Source organism: Gouania willdenowi, chromosome 6, assembly GCF_900634775.1.
Source record: "Gouania willdenowi chromosome 6, fGouWil2.1, whole genome shotgun sequence".
Classification (NCBI taxonomy): domain Eukaryota; kingdom Metazoa; phylum Chordata; class Actinopteri; order Blenniiformes; family Gobiesocidae; genus Gouania; species Gouania willdenowi.
The window spans coordinates 130045-152500 of NC_041049.1; the positions used below are offsets into that span (position 1 = coordinate 130045).

The 22456-nt window shown below is 40.7% G+C and overlaps 1 protein-coding gene across 2 annotated transcripts in view; it reads right to left on the minus strand.

The window, feature by feature from the left end:
- Positions 1–20374, minus strand: part of LOC114465750 (transcription factor COE3-like) — a 46772-nt gene extending 26398 nt beyond the window's left edge. For both annotated transcript variants that reach the window (XM_028450965.1, XM_028450964.1), the window contains exons 1-7: positions 19736–20374; positions 16168–16231; positions 16044–16099; positions 1574–1647; positions 685–753; positions 483–564; positions 244–361 (exon numbers count right to left, since the gene is read on the minus strand). In XM_028450965.1, coding sequence (XP_028306766.1) covers positions 244–361; positions 483–564; positions 685–753; positions 1574–1647; positions 16044–16097 — 397 coding nt within the window. In that variant the 5' untranslated portion in view covers positions 16098–16099; positions 16168–16231; positions 19736–20374. The remainder of the gene's footprint in view (positions 1–243; positions 362–482; positions 565–684; positions 754–1573; positions 1648–16043; positions 16100–16167; positions 16232–19735) is intronic.
- Between the last annotated feature and the right edge of the window lie 2082 nt (positions 20375–22456).

The window sequence follows — 22456 nt, forward strand, 5'->3', positions numbered from 1 at the left end:
TCCTGCACTAATTTTAACTAAAATGTCATTTGTATAGTTTGTATGTTGTGTTGTGTATTCCTGTATACTGTACATTGTATTACTTATGTGACCTGCTTCAGGACTGCAGATGTAAATTAGCAGTTTTGTTATAATCTGTCACATTTACAATTTGTGTACAACTTGTTTATGATTGTCCCGATCAAATAAATAAATGTCTCATTATTTTATTAAAAACATTTGATGTGAACATGTGGTTCTCACCCTCAGACGGGTCCAATCTGCGAGCGCGGCGGCCATGTTTGGAGTTGTTGTGGACGAACATGTTGTCAGAGACAGAAAGGACGTGTCCGTCCACGTTTACTGTCGTAGAAACAACGACCTGTTGGAACAGAGATTTGCTGAGTCATTTATCACAAAGAAAACACACACGTGCGCGTGCATGTGTGCATGCGTGAGTGCGTGAATGTGCGTGTGTGCATGAGTGCGCGTGTGCATGTTACCTGAAACCTCCTCATGTCTCGTGGGTTTCCAGCGTTCTTCAGACAGTTCTGGTTACACTTGAGGAAGAACTTGAGGAAGAACCTACAAACAGTGATGGACCAACATCTGCATCACATCTGGAGCTCTGACCTCATTAGATCAGATTAGATCAAATCAGATAAGATTAGATCAGATTAGATAAAACTTTATAGTGGTTTCTACCTGTCAATGATCACTGGGTCTGACGGCGTCTCATTTCTGTTTCCACAACTTTTCTTATCACAGCAGCGACTGAACGACATGAGAACACAACGTTACACACTGGACTACTGTTCTAAGGTTCTGGTTCTGGGCTAAGGTTCTGTGCCTGTATTCACAAAGCTTCTCAAAGAGCTTCTAACTTAGCCTAAAGATTCTGAGCAAGGAAGCTGATCTTCAAAGTCATTCAGGAAGTGTCTGAGAGCAACTCTCAGACACTTTGATCTCAGTGAGGAGGTGTGGTTGACCCATTGCTAGGTGTGATGCAGTCTGATGAGAGCTGTGATTGGTTGTTTGAGAAAGTAAAATAACTGCTCTGTGCTTCTAGTAATGTATGGAGAATAAAATCAACAGGTCATACTTGGACTGTACACGGCTTAAAATGTTTGAACCTCATTCACATAATGATTATTATATTGATTTATTTATTGTAATTAACTGTCCACGTTGGTCATTTCACCGCTTTATATATTTGATATTAATGATGGAGCAGACACAGCTATCAGTGATTACTGGAGGAGGAAGATGAGTAGTAGTTCTGGTGTCAGGTTCTGGGTCTGGTCCTGGTCCTGGTCCTGGTCCTGGTCCTAACCCTGGTCCTAATCCTGGTCCTGGTGTCAGGGGCTGGTTCTGGTTCTGGTTCTGGTTCTGGTTCTGGTCTCTGGTCTCTGGTCTCATCTCATCTCATCTCAGGTTCTGGTCCTGGTCTCAGGTTCTAGTCCTGGTCCCGGTGTCCGGTTCTGGTTTTGGTCTCTGGTTCTGGTTCTAGTTCTGGTTCTAGTTCTGGTTCTAGTTCTGGGTCTGGTCTCTGGTTCTGGGTCTGGTCTCTGGTTCTGGTCAATGCTGGTCTTACCTACACATGATCTCATGAGTGAGGAGAACTCTGCACATCTCTGGGTTCTTATCCTGACCTTCATAAATAATGGCCTGAAACAAACAAACAACAGCGCAGACTTTAGCACGTGTCAAACACTGCAGATCACATGACAAACACTTGAACTTCGGTTGTAGGTTAATGTCGGAACTCTTCACAAACCAGATTTAATAGCCATGAATCCACAAACAACAGTAGAAATGACTCTCAAAGATGGTGGACATTCAACATGGTTTTTAATTCAAACCTGGACCAGGATCCAGATGTTGACTTTAGTGGAATGAAGATATCCTGGACATATCTACAAACTTCAACCTGCTGTCAAATCCACATTCTGGATTGGATCCGTACGAAACTCCACATGTTGATAGAGGTCACAATCCGACATCAATCCATAAAATTTAAATGAAATCAAAATTTATTTCCACTGTATAGGAATGTTTGGAAGTTAATTTAAAAAATTGCTGAGTCAGCAATCTGGATCGGCTCCTATTTGGTCAGATGTTGCATGTCACAGCCTTACATCATCATCATACATTTTTAGAAATGTTGCCCAATGATAAAGACGGGGATATTTTTGTGACCATGACCTTGAACCGACCTTCACCAAAAAACAATACACAGAAGACACTCTGTGTATAAATGTACATCTATACATTTATATATCTATACGTATATATATCTATACATTTATATATATACACCTATATGTTTATATAGCTATACATTTATATATCTATATATTTATACATCCTACATTTAAATGTCTATACATCTATACATCTATACGTTTATATATCTATCTATCTATAAATCTAAACATCTATACGTTTATATATCTATACGTTTATATATACACACAAACACACACACACACAAACGGTGTGGCTGGATCAGAGAGGAGCAGCTCTGTGTGTATAAATGTACAGATGTATATATATCTGTACATTTATATATCTAAACATCTAAACATTTATATATCTATACATTTATATATATATACATCTATACATTTATATATCTATACATCTATATAGCTACATATTTATACATCTATACATTTATATATCTATACGTTTATATATATACACATCTATACGTTTATATATCTATACATTTATATATATACATCTATACGTTTATGTATCTATACATTTATATATCTACATATTAATACATCTATACATTTACTGTATAGATCTATACATCCATACATTTAAATGTCGATACGTTTAAATATCTATACATCTAAACATTTATATATCTATACATCTAAACATCTCTACGTTTATATATCTATACATCTATACGTTTATATATCTATACATCTATACGTTTATATCAAAATCACCTTCACGAATGTGAAATTTAAAGTAGAACTACTGAAGCAAGGCAGGAAACTGAAAGAAACGAAGGTTTTCATGAATGAAAACTTGACAAAACAAAACGCAAGCATCGCATTGAAGGCACGTCAAATAAAAAAGGAGGAAAAATTCTAAAGACGTGGATAAGAAACTGCAGGATTTATATCACACCACTGGGGGAAGAGAACGGAAAACCAATCTTCATCAAAACGATGGAAGACTTGGAAAATACGAAGGATCCACCTAAACAACAACATTACTGATGGTAATCACGGACATGGACCCAGATCTATATAAACACTGGAAACAAAACTCAGACTGTGCTTACTTTACAGACACTGAATTCAATGTGGAAACCAAGAGTAAAAAATGTCTGTCACTTATTCATTTTAATTGTCGTAGTATGTATGCAAATTTTGAACACATTAAGGATTACATTACTACCTTGTACAAGTTTGAAATAATAGCACTGTCAGAAACTCGGAAGGAGAAAAACAGTTAGAAAACTTTAAACAACAGATAAGAACAGAAACGTGGAAGGAGGTTTTTACAAAACAAGATGTGAACAGTGCATATGACACATTCACAGACATAATAACTACAATATATGATAAATGCTGCCCTTTGACGTTCAACAGCAATGGCTATAACTGACATCACGGAAAATATAAGAGATGCATTAGAAAATAATTTATTTGTATTCGGCATTTTTTTGGACCTTAAAAAAGCATTTGACACAATAAACCATGATATTCTGGAAGAAAAACTTCAAAACTACGGCATTAGGCACAACGCCCTAAACTGGATTAAAAGTTATTTGAGAAATAGGAGACAATATGTTGACTTTGAACAAAACATATCAATATGCCAAACCATACAATGTGGTGTACCACAGGGTTCGATTTTAGGGCCAAAACTGTTCATTCTATATATAAACGACATTTTCAAAGTCTCAAATTGCCTTAAACTAACGTTGTTTGCAGACGACACAACCATCCTATGATCAGGTAAAGACATTAAAACTCTAATAGAAACGACGAATGAGGAACTATCAAAAATCCAAACATGGCTCAATGTAAATAAACTAGCCCTAAACGTTAGCAAAACAAAATTCATCAGCTTTGGAAATAAAAAAATAACAGAAAACATTAGACTGAAACTAGACATGGATATAATTGCACAAGTAAAAGAATATAGAGCACTAGGAGTGTGGATAGATGAGAAACTGACTTGGAAAAAACACATACAAGTAGTTAAAAACAAAGTTGCTAAAAGCAGCTTCATCCTATGGAAATGACAACAAATACTACAAACCACATCACTGAAGACAATCTATTCTTCCCTTATTGGGTCACATTTAAATTACTGCTCAGAAATCTGGGGAAACACCTACAAAACGTATCTTAAACCTTTATTTAAACTTAAAAAAAAGGAAAATAGAATTCTATATAAAGCACCACACAACACACACACACACAAATGAACTATTTGAAAAGGCCAAATACCTAAAACTGCAAGAAATAATACACTACAACACACAAATTCTTGCAGCTCTCAAGATCGCTTTTGTCTCCATCACAAAAAATGGGTCTGTTGACAAATGATCATGTGGAGCAGTGAGGAGGAGACTTCATGTGACGTGCTGACGTGGTGACGTATCGATCATTTCCTGTTTACACTCTACCGCTGCTTGCAGCGCTCTACTACTGTGTTCTGCTAACGCTAATCAAACTTGTTGTCATTAATATTTTAGCCTTGAAAACACTTGTTTTAATTTTTTACCGTAGAGTTAAACGTACGAAAGTTAAGTAAAAAGCAACCTCGCCTCTTATAGGCAGTGTAATCTCCTTTAAACTTCCTTTAGTCCTTAGCTTAGCTTAAATTTAGCACCTATGGCTTCTCTCTCCTCCCCTCCGCTCTCCTGCCCGGTGTGTCAGATGTTTAGTTACTCCTCGTCCTCCTTTAGGGACAATGGTAGTTGCATAAAGTGTAGCGTACTGTTAGATATGGAGGCGAGGATCAACAATCTGGAGAAGCGGTTCCGGACCCCTAATACCAAAACCGAAGCTAGCAAGCAGGACCTAGCCGGTGCGGACCGTGCTAGCGCTAGCTTAGCTTCCCCCCCGGCCAGCAATGACTGGGTTACTGTCCGTGGTAAGCATAGTCGAAGGTCAAAAAGCCGCTCGGGACACCACCATGTTCACGTCTCAAACAGGTTCTCCCCCCTCTGTGAGGACAACACACTCACCGGGGAACAAACTCTGATAATTGGCGACTCCATAGTGACAAACGTGAAGCTAGCGAAGTCAGCGGGCATCGTGAGGTGCATCCCAGGGGCCAGAGCGGGCGACATAGAATCAAATCTAAAGTTGCTGGCAAAGAGTAACCGTAACTTTGATAGGATAGTCCTCCATGTCACCTCACCCCCACCTACAGGCATAAGTTTAAATCTGCTAAACCTGTAGTAAGGACTGTAAAGAAATGGACAGAGGAGTCAAAGCAGGAGTTACAGGACTGCTTTGACTGCACTGATTGGAGTGTTTTTGAAGCTGCATCAGACAACCTAGATGAACTGACTGACACTGTGACATCTTACATCAGCTTCTGTGAGGACATGTGTGTGCAGACCAAGACTTTCTGCACATACAACAACAACAAACCCTGGTTCACACCTCAACTCAGGATGCTACGTCAGGCTAAGGAGGAAGCCTACAGGAGTGGGGACAGGGACCTGTTCAGGCAGGCCAAGTACACACTATCTAGGGAGATCAAAGTAGCCAAGAGGTGCTACACTGAGAAGCTAAAACAAAGCTTCTCAAACAAAGTCCCTTCAGAAGTGTGGAAAGGCCTGCGTGATGTTACCAACTATAGGAAACCCTCCCCCCACCCTGCAGGTAACAAAAGACTGGCTGAAGACCTGAATAGCTTTTACTGCAGGTTTTCTCACCCACCCCCCAGCTCATTAGCATCAGCCCATCACCTGGACTCTGCCCTTCCTGCTCCCCCCACTTCCCCCCCTACCTCACCCTCTGACCCCCCACCTACCCTGAAGATCAATGAAAGAGATGTGTGCCAGCTATTCAAGAAACAAAAGATCAAAAAGGCTCCAGGACCAGACGGAGTATCTCCCTCCTGCCTGAAAGCCTGTGCTGAGCAGCTGGCCCCCATCTTCACACGGATCTTCAATACATCACTGGAGCTGTGTGAAGTACCTTCCTGCTTCAAAAGCTCCAGCATCATCCCAGTCCCCAAGAAACCTGCCATTACAGGAGTTAATGACTATCGACCCATTGCCCTGACGTCTGTAGTCATGAAGTCCTTTGAGAGGCTGGTATTGAGTCCCCTGAAGTACATCACAGGACCCCTGCTGGACCCCCTGCAGTTTGCCTATCAGGCAAACAGGTCAGTAGAGGATGCAGTCAACATGGGACTGAACTACATCCTGCATCACCTCGACTCCCCAGGGACCTACGCTAGGATCCTGTTTGTGGATTTCAGCTCTGCGTTCAACACCATCATCCCGGACATCCTTCACCAGAAACTCACCCAGCTCACAGTGCCGGCCTCCACCTGTCAGTGGATCACCAACTTCCTGACTGACAGGAAGCAGCAAGTAAGGCTGGGAGGCATCACATCCAGCACCCGGTCACTCAGCACTGGCGCCCCTCAGGGGTGTGTTCTCTACCCACTTCTATTCTCCCTCTACACCAATGACTGCACCTCAGGGGACCCCTCTGTGAAACTCCTGAAGTTTGCAGACGACACCACCGTCATCGGTCTCATCAGGGATGGGGACGAGTCTGCCTTCAGACGGGAGGTGGAACAGCTGGATCTCTGGTGCAGTCAGAACCATCTGGAACTGAACCCACTCAAGACTGTGGAGATGACAGTGGACTTCAGGAGAAATCCCCCCCCCACTCACCCCCCTTACCATTCTGAACAGCACAGTGTCTACCATGGACTCCTTCAGGTTCTTGGGATCCACAATCTCACAGGACCTGAAGTGGACCTCCCACATAGACACAACCAGGAAAAAGGCACAGCAGAGGAAGTACTTCCTGTATCAGCTGAGGAAGTTCAACCTGCCCCAGGAGCTGCTGATCATGTTCTACACCTCCATCATTCAGTCTGTTCTGTGCACCTCCATCACTGTCTGGTTTAGATCTACAACCAAACTAGACAGACACAGACTACAAAGGATAATCAGGACTGTAGAAAAGATCATTGGTGTTGATCTGCCCTCCATCCTAGACTTATACCTGTCCAGGGTCAGGAAACGGGCAGGTAGCATCACTGCAGACCCCTCCCACCCTGCACACAATCTGTTTAAACTCCTCCCCTCCGGCAGACGCTACAGATCACTGTACGCCATAAAAACAGTTTGTTCCCCCAGGCTGTCACTGTGATCAATACTAAACAGTCATAGAGAGTCAGACCTGTTTCTGTTACTGTGAAATAACCTGGAACTAAACATAACAACCCTGGATCAACCTGTCACTGTGAATGTTCATGGACATAATTTTTTTCATCTAAATGTTCACCTATTTGCACTACTCATCAATGCACTACTGCACTATTATCTTATAATTATTATTATTGTATTTTTATTTTATTTCATTATTATTATTATTATTATTATTATTATCTTGTTATTTTTATTTAGTTTGCACATATTAGTCTAACTACTCTTATATTTATGTTTATACTTCTTTTTTCATTTATTTTTCTTTATTTCATTTATTTTTCTTTATTCTAGTTGATTGTTATTATTTAATGTTATACTACCTGAGAGAGCACAGGTCACCAAAAGAAATTCCTCGTGTGTATTCATTCACCCCTGGCCAATAAAGTTGATTCTGATTCTGATTCTGATGTCGGCACTAATGACTCCCGACGTCGTCAGTCGGAAGCAACCAAAGTGAACATTGAATCAGTTTGTGCTTATGCTAAAACAATGTCGGACTCCGTAATTTTCTCTGGTCCTTTACCAAATCTGACCAGTGATGACATGTATAGCCTATAGCATGTCATCATTTAACCGCTGGCTATCGAGGTGGTGTCCAGAAAACGAGGTGGGCTTCATTGATAATTGGAGATCCTTCTGGGGAAAACCGAACCTGATAGGAAGAGATGGAATCCATCCTACTTTGGAGGGAGCATCTCTACTATCAGAAAACATGGCACATTTATGACATCTCATGAATGAGACCATGTTACAGAGGCGGAGTCCTCCACGCCCCTCTGCGCTTGCCTTAGGACAGTTTCCCTCCCATTGCTATTATGATAGCTGTGTTCATCGCCATGACAACTGTTGTGATGGTGATGAATATTATTTTATGGAGACGGTGTCAGTCCCCCGACCCATATTTCACAATGATTTTAACATAAAATCAAATAAAAGAGCTATCAATTATAAAAATCTGAAAAAAATTAAAATCTCAAATCTAGAAACACCAAAACATAAAAGCATTAGATGTGCTCTATTAAATATTAGATCACTGAGACCAAATCTCTACTAGTAAATGACCTTATCTCAGAAAATAACTTTGATTTATTCTGTTTAACTGAAACATGGCTGTATCAAGATGAATATGTTAGTTTAAATGAAGCCACTCCTCCCAGTCATTTAAATACTCATATGCCACGAGACATAGGCCGTGGAGGTGGTGTAGCAGCTATTTATCATTCCTCTCTCCTAATCTATCCTAAACCAAAGGCCAGTTACACTTCCTTTGAAAGCCTGGTTCTAAATTTATCTCATACCAAATCAAAAACCTGCCAGCCAGTCTTATTTGTGATAATTTACCGTCCTCCAGGCCCTTATTCTGAATTTCTATCAGAATTCTCTGAGTTTATATCAAACTTAGTCCTCAGTTCTGATAAAATACTGATAGTAGGAGATTTTAATATCCATGTGGACAAAGATAGTGATAGCCTGAGCTCAGCCTTTATGTCCCTAATAGACTCAGTTGGCTTTTTTCAAACTATTAATGAAGCTACTCATCGTTTAAATCATACTCTTGATCTTGTTCTAACATATGGCCTTGATATTAATGAACTAAAAGTCTACCCTGAAAATCCTCTGCTATCAGATCACTTTTTAATATCTTTTAACATTATCCTAGAGGATCTCGCACTGTGCAATAAAATAGTTAGGAGTAGAAATCTGTCCAATAGTGCTGTGGCTAAATTTAAAGAGGCCATTCCTGCTGCCTTAAACTCAGTGCACCATCCAATAAATAACTATGATATTAATTATAACCCCTCTCAACTGGATCTGCTTGTCGATAGCTCTGCTAGTCTACTAAAATCCACCTTGGACTCAATTGCCCCATTGAGGGAAAAAACTATTAAACGTCAGAGGAAAGCTCCGTGGTTTAGCTCTGAAACTCACACACTCAAACAAACAACCCGTAAATTAGAGAGAATGTGGCGCTCCAATAAAACAGAGGAGTCACGAATACTTTGGCAAGAAAGCCATAGTAAATACATGACAGCCTTACGACATAGTCCATCTACATACTATTCCTCACTAATTGAAGAAAATAAAAATAATCCGAGGTACCTTTTCAGCACTGTAGCCAGGCTAACACAAAGTCAGAGCTCTATTGAGCCCATGATTCCTCTAGCCCTCAGCTGTGAGGACTTTATGACATTTTTTAACCATAAAATTCATAAGATTAGAGATAAAATTAGCCACTCCCTGCCTTCACCTGGGCCTGCTGTACCATTAAATGTAAATAGGCCTAACCTAAACTGTTTCACACATATAGGACTTCAGGAACTTAACTCTATTATTTCATCCTCCAAACCATCGACCTGCCTTTCAGATCCGATCCCAACTAAGCTGTTTAAAGAAGTTGTTCCCCTGGTCTGCCCATCTTTGTTGGAGACAATAAATATATCCCTATCAATAGGCTACGTGCCACAGTCCTTTAAAGTAGCTGTAATCAAACCCCTTCTCAAAAAACCTACTCTTGATTCCAGCACTTTAGCAAACTACAGGCCTATATCTAATCTTCCTTTTATTTCACTCAGCTCTGTGACTTCCTTCAAAACAACAGCCTGTTCGAGGACTTCCAGTCAGGTTTTAGAGCTCAACACAGCACAGAGACTGCTTTAGTTAAAGTAACTAATGATCTACTCTGGGCTTCAGATGAAGGACGACTCTCAGTGCTGGTTTTATTAGATCTTAGTGCAGCTTTTGACACTATAGATCACTATATTCTACTAGAGAGATTAGAGAAATTACTTGGAATCACAGGGACTGCCCTAAACTGGTTTAAGTCCTACCTATCTGATAGGTACCAGTTTGTACACGTGAATAATAAGTCTTCTGTGTACACTAAAGTAAGCTACGGGGTTCCTCAGGGCTCTGTGCTAGGTCCAATCCTCTTCTGTATCTATATGATCCCCCTTGGTAATGTTATGAGAAAATACTCTGTTAACTTTCACTGCTATGCTGATGATACCCAACTGTATGTATCAATGAAGCCAGGTGAGACAAATCAGCTATCTAAACTTGAGGCCTGTCTAATGCTACGTTCACACCAAACGCGTTTTCTGCGGGACTGTTCGCGTCTGTCGCGCGAAACCTTCCGCAGGATTCGCGGGATCAAAAAATGTTTCCCTATTCGCTTCATTCGCGTCTGAAGCGAAGCTCCGCCCACCAGACTCCCAAACGGCGACAACCAGGCTCTGTTTGTTTCCACCATCAACTATGGAGGACCTCCGTTAATTCACTGCTCCTAACCTCGGAAGGAACGTCGGCTTTCCTGGCTTCACCAGGTTAACCAGCGCCACATCCAACTCGGTGAGCTTCACTGACCGCTTCAGAAGCTACAGCTGGATGATGACTGCTTCCAGCGGTACCTGTGGATGACCAGCGCCCGATTCGACGACCTGCTGGGTCGGATTGGCCCACGGATGTCCCAGCAGGATACCAACTACCGGAGCTCCATCTCTGCAGCTGAACCACTGTCTGTCTGTCTCCGGTAAGTTTCATAAGCAACCGAAGATGCCATGATTCATCAGACACATCTCTCAAATACACAATAAAGATAGATACTATATTAATCCCTGCTTTATTATTGTCTTTATCATAAATATATTACAACTAAAATAAAAGTTAATCATTATAATAAATTATTTACTATTGTTATTTTTTGTCCTCTGGAGACCTATTCTGGAAGATGAGGCTTGTTTCATTAATATTTATTGTTTTTAACTCTTATTAATAAATAATTATTTATTTACTACTGTTAATTATTGTCATCTGGCAGATAAGGCCTGTTCTCTCTAATCTCTACACCTTTTATGCACACGTACACACCCACATTATATATATCTGATTATCAATGATCTGAGCTTTTCTATGTTGTTAACTGTGCAGGTATCTGGCCACAGGTGACTCCTTCAGGACCACAGCTAACAGCTATGGACGAGAGGTCTTCACATCGTACTTCTCTGCAGGAGCCGTTCCATGGCTAGACATATTGCACCAGAACACCCAAAACGACTATTTTAAGAGCCAACCACATACTTCTATAGAGCAAACTTCCTATTGTATTAACATGTGTATAATAAATATGGAAGAATGAGAAGAGAAACGTGTGTCAGCTTTATTTTTAACTAGAAAGAAATAATCCAAGAAACCTCACCTCTGAAATTAATTAAAGGCATTAAAGGTCTCACAGAGAATCAATATGAGGAAACTATATATTCTTGTATGAACAAAATATAGAACCTTGATGTGGTGTACACATAGCTGTTAAGATGCATTGATAGAAATTAAAAAGAAAGCAAAAGTACACTTTAAAATATGTTTTTAATCAACAATTCTGAAAGAACACCATGTACATTAACAATATAATACCTCAATTTTAAACAAACTGTTTACTTCAATATTATAATACTTACATAATAAACAAACTAGTATAAACAACTATTCACAATGTGGTTCCTGCCATGCAAAGAGTCCCGCCCACCCCAGCCCATCCAGCCCAATCAAAAACCTCATTAAAATATTCCAAATTTAGTGTTACCGGATGATAATCAAGAAGTTTAAAACTTTGAAATTTAACGTTCCCTAAATTCTGGTGGCACTTTTTGCAGGATAGGAAGCAGGTCTCTGAGAAACATCTCATCCTCAGTCAGAGCTGGTGGTGAGGAGGTGGTCTCCTGAAGGTCTGTAGGATAAGCTGCTCCACCTCTCTTGGAGAGCCTTGGCTGGACCTCTTCTTTGTTCTTTTTCCTTAAAAATAAACAAATATATATATATATATATATATACATAAAATAGCTTATCAAGTCACTGTTACTTAAATAAGATCATAGATATATTTTAATTAAACATTAAATGAGGTAATGATCAACATTGTCATCACTGATATAACAAACATTTATAGATACATTTTATTTATAACAGAAAGCAAAACAACTTCTGTCATGTTCATATCAGATGGTTTGGCTGCACTTGTTTCTGCAGGAGATGCTGCTGTAGCACCACCACCATCATCAGCATCTTCTCCTGCTCCCTGAACACTATCTGTTCCCCCTCCCTGTCCTTCTCCATCACTCATCTGATTGTTTACCTCTGAGTGACAGCAAACACAATATATAAACACATTACTATAGATTTTAAATCATTAAACTAGATTTAGATCCACACTAGAAGAAGCCCTGTGATGCATAAAGGCCTGAATATTAACCTGGTATATATTTCTACATGTCTGCACTGATAAACAAACCTCCAGTCTCTGATGGTTGACCATACTCTGTGGTCCTGTCTTCCTCAACCCTCTGCCCCATGTTGCTGCTTGTCTCTCGTGGTGAAACAAAGGGGTCGATGAAGGACATGACCACAGGGTATTTCCACAGTTTGGATGTTCCTGCAGCTGACCCACTACGGTTCTCCTGACTTTTTTTTCCTCTCATAACCCATAAGTGAAAATAGCTGGTGTTAGCGGCTAATGCTATCATTAGCTAATGCTATCCTCACTCACTGCCGACTTTCAAAGATGAAAACTACAGAGAGAACATTTACCTGCTGCTCCACCTCCTCGATGATTCTCCTCCACACCAAATCCTTCATTGTCCTGGTCCTGGTTAAAATAACAGGCCGTGTCATACAGCTCCCGGTGGTCACACACCGCTACCATTAGCTTCTCCTCAATGGTTGAACGGGTGAAAATACTGGTTTCCGTGTTGCCTGCCTGACGTCATTGCCAACAAGGACTCTGATTGGCGTTCGCGCCTGCGCGTCACGCGAAACTGCCGCTGGAGTTCAATATTTTCAACTCAAGCGAACGGCGAATAACGCGAAAATCGGGAGCGCGCTTGCCGCAGCATTCGCGTTCAACGCGCGAAACAGTTCGCGCCGCCCCACCGGCGAATAATTCGCCTCCCAGCGCGTCTAAACCATTGACTTTGCATGTAATCTGTTCGCTTGTGCCGCAGACACCGCGTTTGGTGTGAACGTAGCATAAAGGACATTAGGGCCTGGATGGACCAAAATTTTCTTCTTTTTAACTCAGACAAGACTGAGGTCATTGTACTGGGCCCGCGACACCTTAGAGAAACCTATGCTAGCCTAACTGCCCTAGATGGCATTACTCTGGCACAAAGCACAACTGTTAGAAACCTTGGGGTTCTATTTGATCAGGATTTATCCTTCAACTCTCACATAAAACAAACTTCAAGAACTGCCTTCTTTCATCTCCGTAACATTGCTAAAATCAGATCTATCCTGTCTCAGGGCGACGCCGAAAAGCTAGTCCATGCTTTTGTTACCTCTAGACTGGATTATTGTAATTCTCTTTTAGCAGGCTGCCCGAGCAAGTCGCTTAAGACACTTCAGCTGGTTCAAAATGCTGCAGCACGTGTACTGACTAAAACTAGGAGAAGAGATCACATTACTCCTGTATTAGCCTCTCTGCATTGGCTTCCCATAAAATATAGAATAGAATTCAAGATTCTTCTTCTCACTTATAAAGCCCTAAATGGACAGGCACCAGTCTATCTCAAGGAGCTTGTAGTGCCATACAATCCCCCCAGAACACTACGCTCTCAAAATGCTGGACTACTCGTTGTTCCATTTGTCTCTAAAAGTAGTATAGGAGGAAGAGCTTTCAGTTATCAGGCCCCACTTCTCTGGAACCATCTACCAACCACGGTTCGGGGGGCAGACACCCTCTCTACCTTTAAGGTTAGGCTCAAAACATTCCTCTTTGATAAAGCTTTTAGTTAGGAACCAGCTCATAGCTCATAGTTAAGATGCAATAGGCATAGACTGCCGGGGGGGGGGGGTCTGGCATGCTCGGTTGGAGAGAGGTTGGAGAGGGCGTTAAGAGAGAGGTCATTTAGGTTAGAGAGGGACCGGAGAGGGTCCCATTCCTCTCTCTAACACTCCCTCTATGTCTGCTTCTTCCCTTGTGTGTTTGCTCCTGTTCTCCTTCTGGCTTTTGTCTTGCAGGTCCGTGGGATCCTCAGTGTGGAGTTACAGAGTCTCAACAACTCTGTCTCCACCCTTTCCTCTGCACACACCCAACACAGCATAACGTGGATGGCTGTTCATCATAGGAATGGGATCCACACAAGGTTCCTGCTGCTTAACAGAAGGTTTTCCTTGCCGCCATGATGAATTCATGTTGGGTGTGGGATACATATGTATGTGTATATACGTATATATGCATATGTGTGTATCCATAAAATGAAGAGTCCGTCCTTAAGACTGCTCTACTGTAAAGTGTCTTGAGATACCATTGGTTATGATTTGGCGCTATACAAATAAAGATTGATTGATTGATTGATTTAGGGCCTCTCTTAAAACACTCCCATATCAAATACAAAAACGTTTCACATACAAACACACTGCTTATGAACTAAGACATAATAATGTGTTTATACAAGAAAGGGTTAAATCTAACATTGTAAAATACAGCACTGTCAATAGAGCTATTAACAGCTGGAATAACCTTGATGTAGAGACAAAACAAGCTATCGACTCAATCTTCACGAACAGAAAATCACAACAACACAAACCAGCGTGTCCAAAAGAGACATTCCCAAGTGGTTACGTCACGTGCCTCTCAATCCTCTCAGTGGAAGATGTGGAGGACCTCCACCTGTTAGGGGTCATGATCATTGGCCTGCTAATGATGGGGGTAGGTGCCTTTCTAATCCTTCGTAAGCTAAGAAAACTTTCTGAAGATATCAAGGTACTTCGAAAGAAGATGAACTTTTCTTTTGAACTGGAGGAACGCAAACAACGTCTGGGAATGAAATCTGCAGGGAACAAGGACGACACGAACAACGATGGAGAGGAGGAGGAATGAAAAAGACAACACTGACTACAGATGAGAATAAATTCTACATAAAAAAGGACAAAAAAAAAATGAAATTGTGTTCAGAACAACCTAAGAATGTTTGACCAGAGAGACAAGCTTTGATGTAAATGTTCTGTGTTCAAAACAGGGGACGGGACCTAGATAAGCAAACTGCTTCTCTCGTCTCCTTTTTCGGCATGGACAAAAAAAAGTGAATGTAACCATGTTGGAAATAAACTGAATAAATAAATAAATAAATAAAACATATATATATATATACATCTCTACATTTATATATCTATTCGTTTATATTTCTATATGTTTATATCTCTATATATCTATACATTTATATATATACATCTATACATTTATACATCTATATATTTATATATCTATACGTTTCTATATCTATATGTTTATATCTCTTTATATCTATACATTTATATATATACACATCTATACGTTTATACATCTATATATCTTTACGTTTATATATCTATATATCTATACATTTATATAGACATCTATACGTTTATATATCTATACATTTATACAGAGCGCACGTAGAAGAGCGCACGTAGAAGAGCGCACGTAGAAGAGCGCACGTAGAAGAGCCTAGAAGAGCGCACCTAAAAGAGCGCACGTGGAAGAACGCAGGTAGAAGAGCGCACGTAGAGGAGTTCACGTAGAAGAGAGTAGAAGAGCGCCCGTAGAGGAGCGCACCAGTGTGTGCAGAAGACAGTGTGTTTGTTTCGTCACCTGTTTGCTCATAGAGTCGATGAGACGAACGTACAGATGCTGCTCCGTCCTCATTCCTGTAACATTCACACACTTAGTCTCCACCCCACAGGTTGCACCAGCAGGTCAAACCAAACACACCCACCGTTACTGTAGAGTAGCTGAAGTTTGTAATGGATCCCATTATTGGTCTTTTCTGCTGAGGGCTCCTGGTGAATAAAACAAACACACAGTTTGTGTGGTCAATTAATAAATATGAATTAATAGTTTGTGTTTATAAACAACAAATGTAATCATTCTTATGGTCACACAAAACCACACAACTGTATCTTAACGCACATTTCACACACTTCAAAGGATCAAAGGATAAACATTCAAAGATTAGAAAACATCAAAGTAAACTTTGTTACATTACAAACATTCGTTATCAGTGAAAGCAAATTTGACAAATACATTAAATATTTAATACACAGATTAATATACATCTTTATTAAACTTATATTAGCTAATATTAATATGAACAATTTGTATACAAACAAAAATGTGTATTAATATATTATTTACATCTATATAAATATTTACTAAGTGATATTAATGATTCCATTATTGTGTGTTTGAGTGTGTGTGTGTATTTTGTTTTATTTATTTCTTTAAGTAGAGACAGTACATATTAAATGTTGTCGCTAGACAGGCTGATGTAATAAATTGTTACACTTAACAATAAAACACGGTGAGAGACACAACAATATACAAACAGATTACATACAAGACAAAGAACATAGGGATCATAAAATACAGTAACTTTTCATGTAAATGGAACACTGGGACCAGAACAACTACACTAATCCACTTTATTTATATAGCACATTTAAACAACAAAACATTTCCAAAGTGCTGAACATGTGAACACAACAATAAAACCAAAACATTACAAATGAGCTCTGCCACTAAATGAGTATAAAACAATAAATAAAAATAAAACAGTTTAAAAGAATAAATATAAATAAAAACACATTAAAAACTATAAATAAGAATAAAACTCAATAACATAAAATAAAAGACACAGAGGACCACACAACTTACGCGGTGCTAAAAGCCAGAGAATAAAAGTGAGTTTTGAGACGAGATTTAAAACACTCCACGGTGGGGGCCGTACGGATGTGGAGGGGCAGAGCGTTCCACAGCTTAGGGCCGACAACGGAAAACGCTCTGTCCCCTTTAGTTTTACGGTTCGCCTTCGGAACCACGAGCTGGAGCTGGCCCTCAGACCTCAAAGCGCGCGGGGGTCGGTAAATTTGGATGAGGTCTGTGATATACTGAGGGGCCAGTCCATTCCAAGCTTTAAAAACAAACAATAAAATTTTAAAATCAATTCTAAATTTAACAGGGAGCCAATGCAAAGAAGCAAGGATTGGGGTGATGTGTTCACGCTTTTTGGTCCCTGTTAAAAGTCGTGCCGCTGCGTTCTGAACTAACTGCAAGCGGTAAAGTGCCTTTTGGCTGATGCCCGAGTAAAGTGCGTTGCAGTAGTCCAGACGGCTTGAAATAAAAGCGTGCACGACTTGTTCAAAAAGATTAAATGATAAAAAAAGGCTTAACTTTGGATAAAAGACGAAGATGATAAAAACCCGATTTTAAAACGCCATTGATCTGTTTATCAAATTTAAAATCACTGTCTATGGTGACGCCAAGGCTGGTGACTTTGGGATGCAAATACTTTTGGAGTGATCCCAAGTCTGCGAGGGTACATCCAAATGCCATTATTTCTGTTTTTCCCTCATTCAGTTTTTAAAAATTCTGGGCTAACCAAGCCTTGACGTCACCCAGACAGTGGAGCAGGGGTGACAGGGGGCTGTGGTCATTCTTTGCAATGGGCATGTAAATTTGACAGTCATCTGCGTAGAAATGGTAAGACATGCCATGTTTCTTAAAAATCTCTCCAAGTCGGAGGAGATATATAGCAAAAAGAATGGGACCCAGGATAGATCCCTGAGGGACTCCACAGTGAAGTGGGGCAGAAGATGAAGTGGAGTCCCCCAGCCTGACGGAGAATGACCTCTCCGACAGGTAGGACCTAAACCACTTCAACGCGGTCCCCCTGACACCCACGCGATCTCTTAGGCGATCTAAAAGAATTGTGTGGTCGACTGTGTCAAAAGCAGCCGTCAAGTCTAAAAGCACTAAAATGGCAGAACCTCCAGAATCAGTCATTAAAAACAGGTCATTAAAAGCCTTTAAAAGTGCAGATTCAGTACTGTGCAAAGCTTTGTAGCCTGACTGATATGGGTCTAAAGTGCCATTTTCATCTAAAAAAGGTTGCAACTGTGCAAAAACGCATTTCTCTAAAATTTTCGATACCAATGGTAGTTTGGAAATTGGGCGATAATTCGCCAAATTTGCAGGGTCAAGGCCAGGTTTTTTAATCAAAGGCTCAACTACAGCTTTCTTACAACAAGCTGGCACTATGCCAGTAGCCAAGCTGCTGTTGATGATCTCCCTAACAGAAGAGCCAATGGTGTCCCAAACCTCTTTAAAAAAGCGAGGAGGGCCCGGGTCTGTGGGACAGGAGGAGGGTTTAAGTTTTTTAACTATCCCTGTGAGCACAGACAATGACACAGACTCAAACTGACAGAAAACAGCTAAGCATTGGGTGGATACACAACTCCACACTGAAGAGGGAGATATGTTGGCCCTAATAGCAGCAACCTTCTCATTAAAAAAGGAGAGGAATTTTTCACAAGTTCCACTTGTCATCTCCAATGAAGTGGACGGACTCGGATTAAAAACAGAACCAATCGTTTTAAAAAGAACTCGAGGCTTACTGACATTATTCGAGATCAAGTTAGAGAAATATTGAGTTTTTTCAGTTTTAACAGCACTTTGATAGTTTCTCCAGCACTCTCTAAGAATCTGGTGCGAGACCTCCAAGTGGTCCTTCTTCCACCTCCGCTCTGCCCTCCGACACTCACGCTGAGCTGTGCGCGTAGTGTCATTGAGCCACGGTTCCTGCTTTGGCTTAGGACATAAGGCTCTGAGGGGAGCAACACTGTCCAAGACTTCAGAGCAGGTGGAAGTGAAAGAGTTCATCAATTGCTCGGTGTCCATAGATGCAGCAGAGTTTAGATGATCCAGAAACGATGCAGTAAAAAGAGGAGAAAAAGCAGCGGCCGTGTCGGGCTTAATAACACGACCATGACGCACGCAAGACAGCTTCACCCCCAAGTCCAAAATAAGATCAAACATGACAGGGCTGTGGTCAGAAAACACGGCATCTCCAACAACGGCATTGTTCACAGGAAAACCACAAGACAACACAATGTCTAGCGTGTGCCCGTGCACTTGTGTAGGGCCAGTGACATGTTGCGTCAGATTAAAAGCTTCCACCAAGTCCAAAAACTCTCTGGCCATGGGTTTAGAAGGACAACATACATGCACATTAAAATCATAACGCGTGAGCACACAAGCAACAAATTCATAAAAGTCTCTAATAAAATCCTTGTTGTGCTTCGGTGGTCTGTAAATGACAGCGCACAGTACTGGGTCAGCCTGTCGCAGCTCAAAACAGCCCAGTTCAAATGAAGAAAAAGACCTCTCAGATACCACTTTGTGATAAAAGCAGTTCTTTAAAACAGTAGCTATACGACCAGTGGTTCTCGGTACGTTGATAAAAGTACAGTCTGGAGGTAATAACTCTGAGAAAGCAGTAGACTCACCGCTGTTGATCCAAGTCTCTGTTAAAAACAGTACATCCAAATCGCACGATGTAAAGAAGTCCTGCAGGATGAAAGTTTTATTCGCCACAGACCTCACGTTCACGAGTGCGCACCTCGTAGAAGCTGTAGTAGCCGCCTGAGCTACCCGGCTCAGCGGCCTGAGGTTAGCCGGGGACACACCGTCAGAAACCCGGAAAGAAGAGCGGCGAGGGCGCAGCGCGCAGAGATCCTCCCGTTGTCCGATAATGGGCACCAACCAAGCGCCAACTGGAGCGAGTGTGCGTCGCGAGACATAGCGGAAAAAACAGTCTCTGTAATCCCGTGGAAGTTCCGAGGACCACACCGCGGTGGGAGAAAGAGCCAACCAGGCTTTCAGCTTCACGAGCCGACCGGATCGGACTCCTCGGCGTTTACGCTTCCTGGGCAGCGGCGCATTCACCCTGAGGAGGTGCGCAGGCAGGTCGGCCAGGTAGAATGAACCTGACTTGTTGTTTGCATCACGAATGGTACACGATTGCACCGTTTCTTTTATTATTAGCAATTCTTGACAATTATACACCAGCAGTGAGTCGATGGTCCTTGTAACAGATGTTAAAATCAGCATAAAACAAATAAAACTGAGCAGAGCCAAGCGGCACACCAGACACACCGCGCCATCTTGAAGTCATGTACTCAAACTAGAAAGAGAATAGACAGTTTAACTGCCATAAATGTAATTTATGTTGTGTTTATTTTTTTTGATTGTTCACACATATTGTTTAAGAGATTTGATGTGATGTGTGATGTGAGGAACACATGAGGAGTGACCTTACTCACACATTAGGATGTAACACTCAGGAATGGAAAATGGGTTGAAATGATGTCCCCGTGTTGTTTTTTCCTTCTGCCTTTGAATAAGTACAAGTTTAAAGTGTGTTCTCTGCAAGTTAAAAGGTTGTTAAGTACCTGAAATACCTGGAACATTACATCATTTTTGTGAAAGATTCTCTCCCTCTTGGGTTTATGCAGCCAGTGAGGTATGTGTGTTTGTTCTACATTTATGTCCATTCTGTTACGTATATTTACTGTTTATGACATAAGTTCATTAAGCATTATTCTGTGTAATAGTTTGACAGTGAATTTGGCGTTGGACATAAGCAGAATGGTGAAGAACGTAATAAATGACGTAACAAATGACCAAAAGTAGTTTTTCTCACAGGCACCTGACAGTCACGCCTGCTTATGGCCCTTGTGGTCCTTGAGGCAGTTGTTCTGCATTTAATGTAATTATTAAGAGGGGTGGAGCCAACCCATGTAAGCTCTCATAAATAAAACTTAAATTTTTGAATTTTATGAAGTTTTCAAATCTCAGTAGATTATACTTTGAAAGAATACTGCAATGGTGGTATGAAAATGTTTTTTTGTCTAGAATTTTCAAAGCTTTTTTATAAAGCCTCTCAATTGGTTTAGAATTGTTACACCTGTCAGAGACCAGCTGGTTACACAGTAGCTTACATGGGAAAGGATCATACAGTGCAAAAACATCAAAGCAACTTTATCAGTCATTGACCTTCTTGTTTGGCTAAAGTTAGACACATTGTATTTAATTATTCTTGTTATCATTTTGACATGACTCTTGAAGGAGAGTGTAGATTCTAACAACACTCCTAAATATTTAAATTCCTTCACTAATTGCAGTTCTTCATCTCCAAAATACACATTGAAGAGGGTAACATTGGAGAACTTTTTAGAAAATGTCAGGGCAAAAATTGTTAGTTATGTTTATTAACATATTTACTCATATATTTACTCATAGACCTTATTCTTTTTAAGGCTTTAAGTTGAGACTTTTCATTTCTGCTGTCTCATGTTTTCTGCTCTCTTCTCGAGGTCAGCTTCCCAAAACACATTTTATCCCTCAGACACAGAGGCATCACACACTCACATGACAATCAGGAGATACCAGAGAACTGGTTGTTTTGACCTAAAGAAGAAACTGTCTCTTTTCACCCTCTTCTTTCACCTCCTCTCTGTCCTCTTTATCTCCTGGGGGGAGGAGGGAGGGGGACTGAGGGGGAATATACGTGATGAGTTAGAACTGTGGGCCATTCGTTCATCGGACGTCCGCCCGGGCGGTCACTCATTTTTGTCCATCTTTGTACTCTTTTTTATTTAGTTTTATAATAAACATTTTTTATAAAATCATCAATGCCTCGCCTGGACTCCATCACTCAACCAGAGAATAAATCATGTCTCCAAATGAGGTCAACTGCAAATTTGCCATGACAAAAAAAACATAGACAGTTTTGTGTGTATTTACCTGGAGACAGGAAGTGATGAGATAATTCTGAATGTGAGTTAATGTTGATGTTAGAGTTTGAGCTGCTTCCGCAGATGTTTTGATACTTGTGTAGATCACTGTATCATCAGCGTATAGTTGCATGTCCACACCCTTGCAAACATCTGGCAGATCATTAATGAAAAGTGAAAATAAGATGGGCCCCAGGATGGATCCTTGGGGGACTCCTAGTGGACAATCCAAACAAGATGATGTCACTCCTTTGACCATGGTGGCTTGTTTTCTGTTTGACAAATATGATGTCATCCATTTTAAGGATTGGTCAGAAAAAATAAAAGATTGCAACTTTAACAGGAGTATGATATGATTCACTACATCAAATGCTTTACTCAAATCTAAAAAAACTGCACCTACATAACTGTTTTTATCCAAACTACTTCTTA